The 17,076-nt window shown below is 32.9% G+C and overlaps 4 protein-coding genes across 6 annotated transcripts; 1 reads left to right on the forward strand and 3 right to left on the reverse strand.

Annotated features, from left to right (window-relative positions):
- Positions 1 to 937: 937 nt before the first annotated feature.
- Positions 938 to 3,232, reverse strand: BCIN_08g00010 (hypothetical protein). 3 transcript variants are annotated; one of them, XM_024694287.1, is made up of 7 exons: positions 3,224 to 3,232; positions 2,989 to 3,134; positions 2,791 to 2,938; positions 2,683 to 2,742; positions 2,361 to 2,633; positions 1,945 to 2,310; positions 938 to 1,891 (listed from the first exon to the last, which is right to left on the reverse strand). In XM_024694287.1, the coding sequence occupies exons 2-7, from the start codon at positions 3,073 to 3,075 to the stop codon at positions 1,257 to 1,259; spliced, it is 1,569 nt and encodes a 522-aa protein (XP_024550074.1). In that variant the 5' UTR covers positions 3,076 to 3,134; positions 3,224 to 3,232; the 3' UTR covers positions 938 to 1,256. The 3 variants fall into 3 exon arrangements, with proteins under 3 accessions (XP_024550074.1, XP_024550076.1, XP_024550075.1); XM_024694286.1 differs by having other exon boundaries at positions 2,989 to 3,151; XM_024694285.1 differs by having other exon boundaries at positions 2,989 to 3,232.
- A 3,389-nt stretch (positions 3,233 to 6,621) lies between these two features.
- BCIN_08g00020 (hypothetical protein) lies at positions 6,622 to 7,662 on the reverse strand. Its single transcript, XM_024694288.1, has 4 exons — positions 7,457 to 7,662; positions 7,194 to 7,389; positions 7,103 to 7,138; positions 6,622 to 7,022 (listed from the first exon to the last, which is right to left on the reverse strand). The coding sequence occupies exons 1-4, from the start codon at positions 7,571 to 7,573 to the stop codon at positions 6,880 to 6,882; spliced, it is 492 nt and encodes a 163-aa protein (XP_024550077.1). The 5' UTR covers positions 7,574 to 7,662; the 3' UTR covers positions 6,622 to 6,879.
- Positions 7,663 to 11,418: 3,756 nt separating this feature from the next.
- Positions 11,419 to 12,552, forward strand: BCIN_08g00030 (hypothetical protein). Its single transcript, XM_024694289.1, has 2 exons — positions 11,419 to 12,013; positions 12,085 to 12,552. The coding sequence occupies exons 1-2, from the start codon at positions 11,671 to 11,673 to the stop codon at positions 12,411 to 12,413; spliced, it is 672 nt and encodes a 223-aa protein (XP_024550078.1). The 5' UTR covers positions 11,419 to 11,670; the 3' UTR covers positions 12,414 to 12,552.
- Positions 12,553 to 15,943: 3,391 nt separating this feature from the next.
- BCIN_08g00040 (hypothetical protein) lies at positions 15,944 to 16,540 on the reverse strand. Its single transcript, XM_024694290.1, has 2 exons — positions 16,377 to 16,540; positions 15,944 to 16,234 (listed from the first exon to the last, which is right to left on the reverse strand). Exons 1-2 carry the CDS (start codon positions 16,528 to 16,530, stop codon positions 16,011 to 16,013), a joined length of 378 nt encoding a protein of 125 aa, XP_024550079.1. The 5' UTR covers positions 16,531 to 16,540; the 3' UTR covers positions 15,944 to 16,010.
- Between the last annotated feature and the right edge of the window lie 536 nt (positions 16,541 to 17,076).

The raw sequence follows: 17,076 nt of genomic DNA on the forward strand, positions 1-17,076 counted from the left end.
TATTATATAAGAAATGAGTTAATATTAGATGATTTTTGTTAATATTAAATAAATCTTAAAAATAAAAATAAAATTCTATATATATATAACAAAAGCTATATTAAAATATTCAGCTTTCAAATCTATTTATAGTAGTATATTATAACTTTTTCGAAAATATTAAGTTTTAAGTTTTTAAACCCTAAATAAGTTTTATTAAAAATCAAGAAATTCTAATTTTTCTAAGTCAAAAACGAACTAAGTCTGATTTGGATAAAATATATATTATTCAATTCGATTTATTTTGAAAAGTTCAAAAAAGTTATTATTAATAAGCTAGCTCTAAAACTAAACGAAATATTAATTAATATTAAATAAAATTCTAAAAATAGAATTTAATAAGGAAGAATGCTAACAAAATAAAAAAATCATTATTAAATTAGAATTTTTTTTAAAAATATAAAAATATAATTATATATATATAAAAGATTCTAAAAACTCTAAATTTGAATTAATACCAAATAAAACATTAATACCAGGTATATAGGAATTAGGTGTATAGGAGTTAGGTGTATAATAGTTAGGAGTTGGAAGTTAGGAGTTTGGTATATAGGAGTTAGGGTAATAATTAATTGAAAAGATTTTCGCTGGATCACTACCCTCTATCGAAATGGATCACTACCAATACTGATCACTAAAAAAATCCTACGAATAATAATTAGTGATTAATTGGAATGATTTTCGCTGGATCACTGTCCCCCTATTGAAACAGATCAGCATTGGTATTGACTACCTAAAAAATACTAGGAATAATAGTTAGGATTATTACTGTCTCCGAGAACGGCTGGACCAATAATAAGCTCGGTGTCAAGTGGCTGAATCACTTTAATAAGCACACAGAGAAGCGCACTGTTAGCAGCCATCAACTGCTCGTTCTGGACGGCACAACGCGCGAACGTGCAAGAATAATAAGTTAGGTACTGTAGAGTAACTGAATATACTGTATCCTACAGTAGGAATTTAGTTTATACTGTAGTGTTGCAAAGTAGTTGTAGTGTTTGTAGGACTTGACAAAAGTGACCGGCTCGCCCGTGAGGTACGTTAAGATAGATAGAAATACTAACTACTAAAAATATAGAGCCTTAGATTACTGATTTTCTCTAGTGAAAGCTAAATAATTCTCTCACCCGTTGGGTACCTTAGCTTCGATTGCGCATCATGCGCATGCTCAGCGGTGTCTGCAGCGCCGCTTGTGGTCAGTGACGAAGGCTTCTGTTCTATTTACGAAGTCTGGGTACAAATCTAACGTACGGCCCATCCTTCTCACTGGTGAAATGACCCTTAAGCTTAAAATCCACGAGCCCTTTGTCTGCATCAGACTCTCCAACCCTTCCTAGCACGCCCTCTGGCATCTCCCAGTCTGCTTTGTACATGAGCAAAGCTAGTAAGATAGTCATCTCCATGTATGCTAGGCTCTTGCCAATACAACCACGAGAACCTACGGAGAAGGGCGAAAATGCTCTCTTCGCAAGGTCTGCTTGGGGATCGCTTCCAGAGTTCTCTAGCCAGCGTTCTGGCATAAACTCGTTTGCATTCGTAAAGTAGGCGGGATTGCGATGGATTGAGTATATGCATGTCGCAACATTCGTTCCTTTGGGGAGGACCATGCCGGCGATCTGGTCCTTTTGTCTCATTTCCCTCCACAAAGGGGCGGCGACTGGCGGAGCGAGGCGCATTGACTCGTCGATGCATGCTCGAAGGTATGTGCAACTGTTAAGTTTTGGACCAGAACGTATCTCTTCTGCATCTTGAAAGGTATTCCGGATCTCGGTGGCGAGCTTTTTGTACGCGTTGGGATGTCGAGTAAGGTAGAACAAGCAACCTGAAAGAGCGACGGAAGAGGTGTCCGTACCTGTACGAGTTAATATCTAAGTGATGATTTGTTATACAAACGATCGCACATACCTGCTATCATGATGACAATGGCATCGGAAGCAAGGTCTCCAGGCGAAAGAATCTGACTCGCTTTTTCATCTGTTAAAAGGGTACCAAAGATATCGTCAATGTGGGTTTCTTGCTCGAGAGCGATTCTTTGTGCGGCAAATCCCTTTGCTCTGTTGAAAAAGGCTTGAGATTCTCTTATGTGGCGTTTGTTGAGCATTAAATTCAACAAAGGAAACCTGACAAGCAAGGGTTGCTCTAGTGACATGCCGTTTATGAACATTGCACTGTTGATACCTTTGATGATAGAACGTCCGTGTGTCTGCTGTATCAAGTCCTGTGGACTATGAAAAGCAACATTGGACATGACATCGTATGTGAAATATGAGCCTGCGGTTATCAGCGTGGTGGGCAACCGTCAGCGTGGGATCTAGACCTACTCAGTTGTCCTATGTTATGCACGGGCTTCCCTTGAGTGTCCTTCACACTGTCTATAGTATGCTGTAACAGAGAGTCGCAGAAAGCTTTAGCCGTTCTGATGATTACCGGCTCATATTTCTGCAGCGCAGCCACAGAAAACGCACGGCTTAGAATCCTTCTTCTAGGTGCATGCTCTTCTTTCGTCATTGCGTTGAGGATACTGATGGCGCCGTTTTCCCGGAAGCTGAAGTAGCCTTCTGATTTCTGAGTCTTGGAAGGGTTTATATAGGCATCTAATGAAGTCAACGATAGCAAGATGGGGCGACACTTGCCTTCTCCTACCTTGCAATCCCTCAACAGTGTTCACTAGCAGACCATCAGGCCGATATCGTACAACATCGCCTTTGGAACAAATCAGAAAGTGCGACTTCAGGGGTCTTCAAGACTCACCATATTTTTCGTGGCACCTTGCGATGTCCAGGTGGATGTTGCCTGTATATGATTGATAGGCTGCGTACCAAGAAGTGCATTTTGCGAGGAATGGGCCCGGGTATGATGCTAGTGGATGGAAGAGCAGACGATAAGCAATCCCCAGGATCTATAGGTCATTGTTACTTAGTGAGTGGGAAAGGCGTGTTCAAGTCTTACAGAGAATGTTATCCCAACGCAGCCAAGGCCAATAGCGATAATAAGCCACGGCAGCTCCGTCGTGATGAACTGATGGGTGGATATCATCGTGAATGTTATATGAGCGAGTTACAAGTGGGAAGAATAAGCTGAATGCCGGTGGTTGCCTTAGGTGACTCAGTATCTGGTATGCAAGTTGAATTGCGGCCTAACAAATGTATAGTACAATGGGTAGATGGGTGATATATATACACACCTTTGAATCATTGGGGATGTGTTAGTAATCAGACCGGGAATTTTGCAGCCGCGGCAACTTGTCTAGCGTTCGATCATGCTGTGTCTAGGTACGCGCGCAATGCCCCTCTCTTACATCCATAATGCGGGTCAACTCTTTCAAGACCCCGGGACTGCCGGTACTGTGCACGGTCAATCAATGCCCGCTTCGAGGCCTATATGGCCACCACAAAATGAGGCTGCAATACTACCAACGAGAAAAAAACACAACACACAGCGAGAAATCAAATTTTGGAATTACCATCACAAAAGAATCAGAAATACCTGCCAATGGTCGCAATAGTTGACTCCAGGCGTTAATTGACTATACACAGTACCGGCAATCCCGGGGTCTTGAGAGAGTTGACCCGCATTAATATATTACGAATATAAGAGAGAGGTGTTGCGCACATACCGAGGATGTTTATCATGATTACTTTCCACCAGAATGTGTATTAAACTGACCGCTTGCTATTCGCAAAAGGCAATGAAGCATAAGAGCAAGTAAGTGTTTTATTGCTTTAGTATTTTATCAATCAATCAAAGCAATCTTCAAAATGATATTGCACAAATTGGAACTATTTTAAATCAAAACTAAAAATATACAATCAAAATTAAATCATCTTTTGGCTTGAAGGATCTATACAAGTTCTAAGAATTTTTGACTCTCTCACTCTTACAATTTAAAGTTTTTGGATTGCCCTCTATACATATCGAAATCGGGTTGGGCGAGGCGGGATGGTATAAAGGCTTTCGAGTGATTCGTATACGAGATTTTCATTAAGATCAAATCCTAACTCCTAACTCCTATACACCTGATATTAACTCAAATTTAGGGTTTTTAGAGTCTCTTATATATATATAATTGAGCTTTTATAATTCTAAGAAAATTTCTGATTTAGAAGTGTTTTTTTTATTTTGCTAGCGTTCTTCCTTATTAAGTTCTATTTTTAGAATTTTATCTGATATTAATTAATATCTCGCTTAGTTTTGAAGCTAGTTTATTAAAAATGACTCTTTTAAACTTTTGAAAAAAATTGAATTGAATGATATATATTTTATTCAAATCGGGCTTAGTTCGTTTTTGACTTGGAATAATTAGGATTTCTTCATTTTTAATAAAGCTTATTTAGAGTTTAAAATCTTAAAGACTAATTATTATTCCTAGGAAGTTTTTGATGATTAATACTGATACTAATCTATTTCAATAGGGGGGTAATGATTTAACGAAAATCTTTTCAATTGGTTATTATTCTTTCTAGTTTTATTTTAAAGCTTTCTAAAATTTTAAAAAATGAATTGAATAGAGATTTAATTGAATTATAATTATTCGAAATTAGAATTGAAAAATTTCTGAAATTAAAGTTTACATATTGAATTGAAATAATCTTAATTTTGATGAGATTGAAAAAAAGCTATAGTAATTTATATATTAAATTGAAACTATTTTATAATAATTTAGTCTTTTTATTAACTAAAACAATTCTATCTTAATATTAGTATATTATTTATAATTAATTAAAAAGTATTTTATTAATCTATAAATATGAAAATAATCTGTTATATAAATGTCAGGAGTAATTCACTTTCCCATTAACCTATAAAAGCGTGGAGTATTTCAGATGCTTCTAGAATAGTGAATCTACTATATATACTCAATCAGGTGATCGCTCCCTCACAATAAATATATGATTATATAATATATATATAAAGTATATTTCCACTTTGCTTGCTTCTACGAATTCATAAAATATATAAGTACATTAATATTATCTTTCTCATTCTATTTATATTTCTTATTAAATTTTAAATATAATCTTTTGAATATATTTTCTAATAAATATCAAATACTTTTTAAAAAAAGACAGATCTAAGTTTATATTCCTAATTTTAATTTTTTCATATTACTCTTTTATAATCTTAATATTCTTTCAAAAAATTCTTTTTATTTATAATAGAAGTCAAAAATAAAAGTCTTTTTTATTCATTTTATAATTACATTGAAAAAAATTTATATCTTTATATTATTTTATAATATTGAAATCTTAAAATTATAATATTATATTAGTATTCTGTTTTTATTTGATAAACTTAATCTTTTATTATTTCTTTATTCATTAAAAGAGTAATTCTTTTTTTTAAAAAGTTTTGAAAATATTATTGAATTTTCAAAAATTGAATATCATAACTGAGTTTAATATATTAAAAGCTAAATCAGAAATTGGATTTCTTTTTTATATTTGATTAATCTTTTTTTTGAATTTAATAGACTCTATATTGTTTAAAATATTTTCTTTTCCTTTCTTTCTTTAATGTTTTTATTTTTAATTGATTATTATAGATTACAATTTTAAAAAGATAATAGATTTTGTATTATTATTTTATATAATTTCGAAATACTTTTTATTCTTTTATATAACTTTATAGAAAGATTATTATATTTACATTAATTAATAATTTTAATGTTTTTTTGTATATTATTATTAAACTTCTTTTGATTTATAATCTTTTATTTTTTGAATTTTGAAATGTTACGACGGATTAATAACAGGCTGTAGAATCACCAATGTATAGACTATAATAGTATTATAGGCCTCAGTAATTCAACTACAATATACTGAGAGACACTAGGCACCCAAGGAAAGCCTCAAGCATATATATAGTATTAATCATAGGATATCCTAGAAACATAGGATACAATTCCTAGAACAATAGGTCCTAGAAAACACCGAACATAACTTTGCAAACTTTTCGCGAAATTATATTAGTAATATCCCAGGGGATTAGCCCCAGGATAAAAGATAAGCTAGGATACGGGAAGACACGGGAACCGGTATCACGTGATGGGCCGTCCCATCAATCCCACCGATTATTATCAATGGGATCAGTGGGATCCCATCACTCCCACCACTCCCGGTGAGTGGGATCGATGGGACAACAGAATACGAGGGTCTATATAAGAGAATGGGTTTCCTTATATGTAAAGCTTCGTGCTCAAGACAACAATCATTAGTTTCATTACTATAGTTACGAGAATTGCAACCAGTTACAACCTTATCGAATTCCTACTTGAAGTCTAGTCTAAACCACCTCGAGAGATCTCTAGACACTTCCACGTGACCCTAGAGGCAGCTCCCGTAACATGAAAATAGTTCTCAATTAGAAAAGTATCTGTATTTTTTATTTTTTTTATTAAATAGAAAAGATTTTACTCTTATATTATTAATAAATATCTATTAAATAATTATTAATTAATTGTTATTTTAATTATATATAATTAGAATTTTATAAACTTTTCAGTTTTCATTTTATTCATCTTAATACTCCTTTGCTTATATAATTTATAAATTGAAAAGTTAAACATTCTTCTTTAATTCTAAATGATATTAATAATTCTAGAAAAGATTATTTCGTTTAAAATAATTACAATATATCTTTTTAATTTTATAATAAATATAAATATAAAAGTAGAGTTTATGTAGGGTAATAGGATTATTTTCACAAATAAAAACGTTCGAGATTGTGTTTTATAAAACACACCTCGCATAAGGGTTAGGGATTCTACTTGATTGACAGATTAATCCCTGAGCCTAAAGTCCTCAAAGCCACATAGTTCTAGCTGTCGCAATATTATACAGTCTAACTGAAAATATCGTTCACGGTATATTGCGTTAAGCAACGGAACTTTCGATACCCATGAAGAGTTTGTGCACCATTATTGGTATCGCAGTCATAGTCACCATTAGGAAACGCAATGCAGTTGCCATAAGTATTGCCGTCCACTAGAACATCCATTAGAAAATTCGGTAGAAGGAAGAACCATCGCAACAAAAGGGGGAATTAAGAATATATCATTACTCACATCCGACCATAGAGAAGCCACGATCCTTGTATAGAGCTGAAGTTGTAATATTAGTTCTAGTACTTTCTTTACTTGCCAAGGGTCTGCTTACTCCAGTGCCAAACTTTGCGTAGACTGCTAAAATTCATTTCCAGAATATCAATATTACTAATGGGAGCTGTATAGTCACAACCACTTCCAGAGCAGCGAACTCCTTCATGATCCCCACTGACATCGCCGTAGCTCCACCAGATCGCTGCAGTTTTAACTTGATCGCAAGAAGGTTGCGCATCGAAGATTTGCCAACCCTGTATGATTGTCAACATTTCTTCAAGTGATATAATCTTACGGAGGGGACTGTAGTGAAGAACTTACTCTTGAGTGGGTTTTGAAGACTCTTTCGTATGCGTCTACCATGTAAACATCAAAATTAGCAATGACTGGTGTCAAAAGGGCCGCGAAAGAGGCAAGTTTGACGGCGGAGAGCTTCATGTTGTCCTTGGTGGCAAATCGAAAGCGAACTGAATTGGATAAAGTTTTAAAGATAAGTCAATTCTTAGAAGGTGTAGGTTTGTTTGGCCAAGAGAAAAGAAGCACATCCAATCAAGCGGGAAACACTGGCCGTTCTTATACCTGATTCCATTTTGATCTAGACTTTCCTTGACATAAAAAGCAATAGTTTTATGTGCAAATAACTAGGCATCTTCATTTAAATTCATTGTGCCAAGCAGCGTTCCTGCATATTCGTTCACACCGAATGTCGTATGTACCAATTCCTTAAGTGGGATGTTGTACGTGATATTGATTTAAAAAAATCTCCCGTGAAAGCTTTGGAGTTTTCAAAGATCTCTACTTCGATGTAACAAATTTTGTGCAAAGAACGCTACAACCATTGAAAATTTTCATGTTAATTTGCTTTCGGACTAGAATTGTAATTCGATTCGATTTCAAGAAGAAGTGTGCTGCTGTTCTGGTAACTATTGATTTCATACAAAACTAAAGTGTGTCAAAGCTTCCCGAGTACCCCGGATGAGTGGGTCCTAATCAAAAATGGGGTTCAAATATTGAATCTCATTTTCAATCTTTTTGCAAAGCTAAGTACAAAGTATATGCTAAATACACCCTTGCTGTAAGATACTAGCTGGGCTTAGTTTGCTGTCAGATAATCCACTCAAGGATAAGCTTATTATATTTGACTCCATTCCCACTTTTCGATACAGCCTCTATACAATGAAGAAAGGGGCAGGACTGAGCTTAGGTTACCTTACATACTAAACTAAATGCCAAGGTTTAGAATCATTATACTGTAGGAAGCAGGCAAGTGGTGATCTGTTAATCGACATTGCCAGTAACCACTTTTACAAAGTATCTACGATATTACCTTATTTCATCGGCTTGTCCCGAAACAACTACATGGGACGAACTATTTCTAGATTTTCAAGCATTGAACACCTTCCACAGCTACTCCATCTGACGAGACTACTCCGATACGCTTTGTTGTGCTGGGGCTGACCCAGGCGAAAACAATGTTAGTAAACGAGCTTCACGCGAATCATTGATGAAGCCAAGAACACTAACTGGGGATTGGGGCAGCAAAGGCTTGAACGTTGCCGCTCATGAAAGCAAGAACATAGAGGATGGTAATAACCTAGAACTGCATTTTGATACTATTTTAGTGTATTGTAGAGGTTTGTTGCCTTGAGTCGAATGTGTGAATGTGTTTGATTGAGCGTGTGGTTGTTTGTAGATATTCCCGAGAAAGTTAGAGAGTTCGATGTAATCCGTTGATGACTCTAGAACCCAAGGTGATCTGGGAGCTTTTAGATATCCATTAAGAAGATGAGATAAAGAAGATAGGATACTCTGAAACATTTGTTCCTCATTTTACTAGCCACAAATTAATCTCACTTCCACAGTGGCCCATGTTCACTAAAATTGTGTGTTGATGCGCGTTGGGAATATATTGAGAGAGAAGAGCTGCGTACTGATCGATTTTCCAGAGTTTGATAGTTGTTGAGAGTTTGGCTATAGTCATATTCACTTAAAAATCACGCGAATCGAAGATTGCCAATAGACAACATCATGTTATTACCCAAAATGGTCATATCCGAGTAAACAAGAAAGAGAAAGAAGTCAAGGAGGGAATGTTGTCAATGATATTTTCCTCGCTTAATTACCTATCTAGCTCTCCGAGTTACATCACCAGGCTTTATTTAGACCGCCAAACGCTACCTCCACGGGCTTCTCGCTCAACAGATGAATTCCGCAAAACTTCTCGTTATTGCTCTTCACAACCCAGCTCAATCTTCTAGCATCCGCAAGCAGCCCCAAAAGATTGCTTCTTTACTGAATTCCAACTAGATATTTCAAATCCCTACCTTCTACTTACGATGGATACCTCCAGGTTACTTGGGAAAGAGTGGTCTGAATCTGATGCCGAATCTGAAAGTCCCACACCCGATCGGCTCGAAAATCACCATTGTCAAACACAATGCAATTCTGGTCATCTTTGTCAACAAAGAAATACATAATTTATCTATGTAGTTTTCTTCCTCTTCGCATATTTCATTGCTTCAGTTCCGTTCTTGATGTTGACATGGTATCGAGGAGCTGCCTCCTCTGGTTATTGCATACCTGCTATTCCATACTGTAAGTTCCCTGGGCGGAGATGGAGGGGGATACTGTGATTAATTTTTCAATAAAAGTACCGGCAACTGACACAATTCGATACACCATCAAAGAGAGTGCACCAACTAGAATCAACAACTTCGTTATACCACTATCAAATGCATCTTGAAAGGCATGACTAGATTTGATTAGGCATAAGTATACTATAATATCGTCATATTAAGACACTACAAAACTAACCTTCATCATCTACAAATCTAATTAGCCCCATTCGAATTTCACATCAAAAAATAGTAATAACTAATGAAAACCCGAAACATTCAATAAAGATAGATAGAGACGGATACATAAGATTACTAGAAGTTTATCACAAATTACACTCTCTAATAAAAGAGCACAAGAATTATTAATAAAACTTTACTAATTATAAATCAGCATCACCTAAAACTATATTTTTACAAAGAATATTATTATTCTACAATTAAATCAAACCCCACCAAAAAAGATTATAAATTATATATCTTGGCAAATTATAAATCTAATCAATTTCATAGTGTATCAAACTAATATTTCATAAATCATTGCATCGATTCAATCAGACAATCCAGTGTTTACTCTAAAAATACTACTCTTTATAATTTTCAATTAAAACATAATGGCACACGAAAACCTTGTACAAGAACAAACTCAATACATATTTATATATATTTTGATAGTTTGGAAGTGTGGAATTTGAAAAGAGAAATTGGGCTTTCATTAGTACTGATTAAACCTGAATGGGAAAACCAGTAGAAACACTAGGAGTAATGCACATAACCATCAACAATTATATTGAAATAAGCTTTCTAATATTTATTTTTTAGTAAAATATTGGAAAATAATTATCTAATATTTTATTAATTATTCATTTATAATATTCCTTTTTATAAAATAATAAGATCTAAACTTTCAAAGCCTAAATAAAATCTCTCTTTTTATTCCAAAAAAATATTTATATATATATAAATTTCCTTAATAAAAGATTGTTTATATTAATAACTATATTTATAATTTTTTAATTAATACAAATAAATAATAGTTTCCCATTCTATAAATAAAATCAAAATACAATTGAAATGGAAATTAATCATTAATATATATTCAGAAAATACTTAAAGTATATATTCAATAATAATAAAATACAAATTCATATTACTATTAATAATAAAACAATCTAATACTAGTATAATAGAAATACAATATACATTTATTATGATATGAGTAAGAGATTATTCAAGTTTTTAATAAGTATTTATTTATATTTTTATAATGTATTGTGTATGTGATTAGAAAAAAGATCCAATTCAATTTTCGAGAGAATTAATAAAAAGCTTTCAAAATTGATTTTATAAAATTTCCATAACCATAGTCGTAGATAATACAAATTTGCATTAGTATGTATAAATAGATAGTAATTACTTAGGGATTAATGTTGGACTTATCAAATTAAATGCATAGTCTACACCGAGTGTGTAAGGCTGTGGCACATGCAAAAGAGTATGGCAGGGGTTTCTGTGTGTGAATGAAGCCCCCACGCACTGTATTGCACCATCAATGGTTGCAGCAGTAGAAGTCCTGTAAACCTGAGTAAGTGAATAAAACGCACCAGATCTGCACGTTGCACTGCCTTACGGCTGGATACCTCCTCGATCAAAACTCTTGTAATTACAGGGCGAATTTTATACTGCAGAGGTCTTATCAATAAAATCCCAAATATGTAAACTGTTCTTAGACGTCTAAGATCATATCATCCGGCACAATCTCGCAAGCCATAATAAATCAAACACGACGACAAACCAAGTTTCCGATACAGTTCTCGATCGCAAAATGGCCCTGCAGTTATTAGAAATTACTAACACAGCCGACTTTGCTGAAGTGCTTAAGGTCGAGCACAAAGCTTATGCCACACCAGCAAACAGTCTATGGGAAGTCCTCAAAGGTCCAACATCGAAGAATGTGCTGAGCGACAATGGGCTTGGCATATAGGCACCTCAAACAGCCACTGGCTCACTGTAAAGGATGGAGATAAATTAATCAGTGGCGCTGAGTGGATTGTCCATGAAACAAATCCGTTCGAAAAGCCACTGCCGATTGTGAAAGCCACTTGGTGGCCAGAAGGTATAACACGATTTTACTGGACATCCCCAAGACAATTACAACTGCTAACCGTACATCTGAATGCAGGATCACTAAAGACAATTTCCGACCATTTGTTTGAAACATTCTTCGGAGGTCGCCCTTCAGTCATGAATCGTCCACACTTGCGTGAGCACCCCTCCTTCTCGCAGATCCTTGAATGATATTGAATAAATACTAATTCTGTCTGTCAACACCAGTCTTGAATTATTGCTTTGTAGATCCAGAGCACCGGCGTAAAGGAGCAGGTAGCTTGATGATGCAATGGGGTTGCAAGCTCGCTGACGAAAAGGGACTCGAAGCATTCGTAGAGTCTACCGATGATGGACGTGAATTGTACAAAGCCCACGGATTTGTCATTGTTCGCTCTTTCTTCCTTGAGGTACCACTTGCCACAAAGGGCGATGAAGAGGAGTTCGCGAAATTGAAGGAAGCCATTGCACCTGAGCCGTATCGTGTTTGGCTCATGTGGAGACCCAAGGGTGGAAAGTTTGAGGAGGGGAAGACTGTGTATTCGTGGGAGGATTAGATGTTAACACATACTGTAAACGGCGGACGGCATTAGCAGTGGTGAATTTCTACGCCACCAAGTGAATTGATTAGATCAATTACTGGGGGTCACAAGTATCGAATCATTGTTATTGGTCTGCCTTTAGTGCTTGAATTGAATGGTGATTGATGAGCTGTACTCGCTCGACTCATTGCGAGCGGTCCTGCGCGGCTAAACTGCGGAATTCAGGCTATCACGTGTTTTTCGACTTCTCAAATTGATAACGTGGTTTATCAGTGAGTGGGTCATATCAGTGAATGGGTCATTTGAAAATACATTAAAATTAGGCCTTTTTCAATAACGTAGTTTAATACTGAGTAGGCTATATCATTGAGTGGGCTACTTTCACCTCAATTTACATCTTCAAATATAGATTATTCAATAACTATTGAATCAGTTGATTTAAATTATTAAAAATCTAATAATCTAGAATCTATTATATTATTTTGATAGGTTTTTGTATTATGATTTGTTTTTTTTGTATTTATTATAATATTAATTAGAAAATACTTTTTTATTAGAATTTCCCCCTTTTTAATACTTATTGTATTGAATCTGAATATCAACTTTTTATTGAAATAATATATTAAAAATCTTTTGTTTGATAAATATTCTTTTTTAATATAATTGAGTTTTTTTTGTATATCAATGTTTATTTAATATTTCATTTGTTATCCGAAATATACAATTCTTTATATTTAAAAGTATATTTTTATAAACTAATCTTTTTGTATTTTTAATTAGAATTAATATAATTTCGAATATAAATATAAAAAAGCTTGTTTGATAATAAGTTATTCGAAATTTAATTAATATTGATTAAAAAAGAGTTTTTATTAAATTACAAAAAGTTTAAGAGATTTATTGATTTAAATCGAAAGAAAAGAAAATAGATATATGAATTCGAATATCTAATTTCGAAAATATAGTTTTAGAATTAAATGAAATTAAATCTGTTTTTTGAAATCCTGATTTTATATTCTAAAAAATGATTGATTCCTGATATATAGTTTTAAAAGCTATAAAGAATTCAACCTTCGAAATATAATTGATATATATTTTAATAAATCTATCAATTTGATTGTTATATAAATATTTTAGATTATTAAAACAATTAATATCAAATAATTGAATTAAATGATTTGAATACAATAATAAATATAAATATATAATATCATTTTTTTTATAATATATTTAAAAAACTATTGATTTATAACTTTCATATCTATTCAACATCAATATTCAATATTTACCCTTTCTTTAATTCTTAATATATTTATTAAAGTATTTCAATTATTCTAAATCTATCTCATTATTCGTTTATTTATTAAATATAAATTTAATAATTCATTTTATAAAAAGATTCATTTCAATATATTAATTGGAAAAATAAACTTGTTTTTGAATTATTAAAAATAAGGGAATAATTTCACTCTCTCCATTTTCGTATATTATTATTATAGTTTATTTTCGATTACCTAATTATATTATTTTGCTTCTATCATTTTGTTTAGTATTAATTATTATTATTGTTATATATATAATCCTTATTATAAAACCTATTTTATTGAAATTGTAGAAATCTTTATTCAAAATGTTGTATTTTGTTTATATATTTGCAATTAATCGAAATCATTTTTTAAGAAATTTAGAATTTTTGTAAAAAGCTTTTTGAAAATCATAAATATAATTAAAATATATCTTTAATTTGATTTAATATTTTATAAATCGATATATTCAAAACTTTTCAATATATTTTGTATTTTTCGATTTGAGAATATAATTTGTTATATCTTTTATATTTTTAAATTTAAATAGAAAATCTTTTGAATTTATATTAAAAATATATTGAATAATTATTTTCTTTTTCAATTCTATAATCTTATAACAATTCATTCAAATCTTTATATACTGAAATAAACCGTTTATTCTATAACTGATTGTTATACGAGGTATATTATATAATCAAGCAATTTATCGAATACTTAGTTTTTTGTTTTTTTGAAAAGCTTTGATAGTTAAAAGTAAATGTGTTTTTTTATTTGTAGATTTTATAATAAATGGTTGATAAAATGTATGTTGAATATAAAGAATGTAAATTGAAGTGAAAGTGGCCTATTCGGTGATATGGCTTACTTAATGTTAAATTATGTTATTCTTATTTTAATAACTACCGTATTCATTTGAAAAATAGGCCATGCGCTAGCAAGGATCATTACTTTAAGGTTATTGTAGAGCCAATTAGATTGCTTTTAAGTGGAGTAAAATATTTCAAAATAGAAGTATTTAATTGAAATATTAGGCATTTGATGAATACTCCATTGAAAAAACGAATCAAACAACTTCGGTGGTTATCGCAACCCTAACCCACGAGAAACTCAAACAATTAATCCTTACTAGCGCATGGCCAGTTTTTCAAATGAATACGGTAATCGTTATTTTGAAAAAAGAAAAGAACTTTCAATAATAATAAGAGATTATCTTCTTATAATCTAATTTTCCTATAAATATTTTTATTATATTCTAAAAAAAGTAGAAATTGTTATGATTTTCGTTACAAAAAAGTTATTTTTATAATAACTATTATAATAATTTGATTTTTCGATAAATAATTAGATTTTTATAATATTTATATAATTAAATTTCAATATTTTCAGATTTCTTTAAATTATATTATTAAATAAAGAAAGTGCATGGTTATGCACAAACGAATTTTGTATATAAAATGAGATGACCCATTCACTGATATAACCTGCTCACTGATAAACTACATTAGTCATTCGAGTAATAACTTCTCCTCATTGCAATCTTTCACAACTCCACCCAGATTGATTGGAATATCTTGCCCAAAAGCCGAGTAAGTTTTCAATCAGATATTTCTTTCAATTGCTTTACAATTATATAGAGCCAAAATATATAACACCACCTTTCCGTGCACCTTTTCATATACCTTTCTAGAAATATATATATTAATACATAGTTAAAGAGAGTGAGCAATAGTAGATAAAAATTATACATATATTGTTTTAATTAAAATTTGATGTTGAAATTCGATAAACTAATTATCAAAATGAAAGGAATTCTAATAAATGTTATAGGAAACGTGATGATAAAAACAGATTATAATATAAAAACCTATTAAAATAACACTAGATGTATAGTTGTTAGAGTCCGAGGGGTGAATATGTGGCGACAAAAAAAGGTTAATAGTAGGGTTACTATATATATCGAGTCCGAAAGCTTCTGATTCTATTCAGTTTTCCGAGTTGTGTATTTCATGACTTACTTATAACTTATACATGTCCTACTGGCTTATGTCCGGTATATTCTTGATACCTCTGATCATCCCCAGAAATTTAAGAATAAGTATCAAATATTCTAGAGTTTGTAGCCTCAACTCAGTGTTGACTCATTAAATACAGTTGTATCCAACCCTAAATAGCTTCTTATGCAACCTAACATCAAATCTAAAATTCGTTCTTCGACATTGGTATTGGAAGTATCTACGGTGAAACCGAAAAATTATCTTTTAATATTTATTGACACACTCCTGTCTCGGCTAGCTCCGTCTAATTTTCATGTCAGTTGCCAGAAGCCATTCGAAGTAATCGTTGCCCAGAACGGAGACAGGAAGTTGCCATTATCATCTACGTAAATGACATGTCCTCCATACAGGGAGAAACTGATAGTTTTGGCATTCTTAGGGAAAGTATTGTTGGGTTCCACAGAACCGGCTGCCACATTTGACAATTCTTCATTGACAAAATACAATGCTCCACCCATAGTGCTGTTGACAACAGCTGCATTCTACTGTGTGTCTCCTGAATCATTGATGTTCCATCTAAGAGCAGATGTAGAGTATGTGGTGGCTGCAGCTCCAGTATATGCCAGTCCTTATATTCACGTTGGTGTTTATTTGTCACCCATTAAAACTGGACATACCATCAGCGTCGCCAAAGAGTACAGGCAAGCCTGAAATATCTTGGCCATAAGCGTACAGCGTAGCTCCGGTAAAAGTAGGTCTCTTATCATGAGGAGCAGCGGAGCTTGTGAATAACAAGAGTGCTATGATGGATATGGTATTTTTGAACTTCATTTTAAGTGACGAAAGGAGCGTGTTTAAGCGAACAACGGCGACAAATAAACAAGTATAAAAGTGATGCTGAATAATTAAGAGATGAGAGCCCCGGGTAATGAAAGAAATAAAGTGATGAATAACAAAATTGCTTATGTGATATAGACTAGTCATGCCGCTCTAATCCCAGTCCAGAAGATTGTCATCAATCACAAATGATTACTTCTGTGCTGACTACGTAACTATTATTATACAACGGTAATATTAAAAAAACTCTCACAATGCTTTGAAACAAAAGTCATCTGATCCTGTGGCCGATCTCCATGAAAAAGTCACAAAACAGAATAAGCAAAATATGTAGTTGGCACAGTATTCAAATCCGAAATATTGTCGATTTCATAGGGTGGCTGAACTGGATAGCGTTCGAATATCTGCTATTTGCATCTATAACTCTAGTCTAGTCTTTCAGAAGTATATAGTTGACAGTAACCTCTACATTAGATTTCTTCTTCATTACTTCTCGACTGCCAGTACTCCTCGTCCTTCATTATATTCCTTGTTTCTCCC

The sequence above is a fragment of the Botrytis cinerea genome, chromosome 8 (assembly GCF_000143535.2).
Source record: "Botrytis cinerea B05.10 chromosome 8, complete sequence".
Taxonomy (NCBI): Eukaryota; Fungi; Ascomycota; class Leotiomycetes; order Helotiales; family Sclerotiniaceae; genus Botrytis; species Botrytis cinerea.

Excerpts from the sequence above, each read along its gene's own strand:
- BCIN_08g00030 (XM_024694289.1), top strand. The coding sequence starts at position 11,671 with ATGGGAAGTCCTCAAAGGTCCAACATCGAAGAATGTGCTGAGCGACAA. Across the intron at positions 12,014-12,084 it reads CATGAATCGTCCACACTTGC|TCTTGAATTATTGCTTTGTA; the intron begins GTGAGCACCCCT and ends TGTCAACACCAG.
- BCIN_08g00020 (XM_024694288.1), bottom strand. The coding sequence starts at position 7,573 with ATGAAGCTCTCCGCCGTCAAACTTGCCTCTTTCGCGGCCCTTTTGACA. Across the intron at positions 7,390-7,456 it reads TCTTCAAAACCCACTCAAGA|GGTTGGCAAATCTTCGATGC; the intron begins GTAAGTTCTTCA and ends ACAATCATACAG. Across the intron at positions 7,139-7,193 it reads ACGCAAAGTTTGGCACTGGA|CTCTATACAAGGATCGTGGC; the intron begins GTAAGCAGACCC and ends TTACAACTTCAG.
- BCIN_08g00040 (XM_024694290.1), bottom strand. The coding sequence starts at position 16,530 with ATGAAGTTCAAAAATACCATATCCATCATAGCACTCTTGTTATTCACA. Across the intron at positions 16,235-16,376 it reads ACTCTTTGGCGACGCTGATG|CTGTTGTCAACAGCACTATG; the intron begins GTATGTCCAGTT and ends AGTAGAATGCAG.
- BCIN_08g00010 (XM_024694287.1), bottom strand. The coding sequence starts at position 3,075 with ATGATATCCACCCATCAGTTCATCACGACGGAGCTGCCGTGGCTTATT. Across the intron at positions 2,634-2,682 it reads CACTGTTGAGGGATTGCAAG|ATGCCTATATAAACCCTTCC; the intron begins GTAGGAGAAGGC and ends TGACTTCATTAG. Across the intron at positions 1,892-1,944 it reads CATTGTCATCATGATAGCAG|GTACGGACACCTCTTCCGTC; the intron begins GTATGTGCGATC and ends TAACTCGTACAG.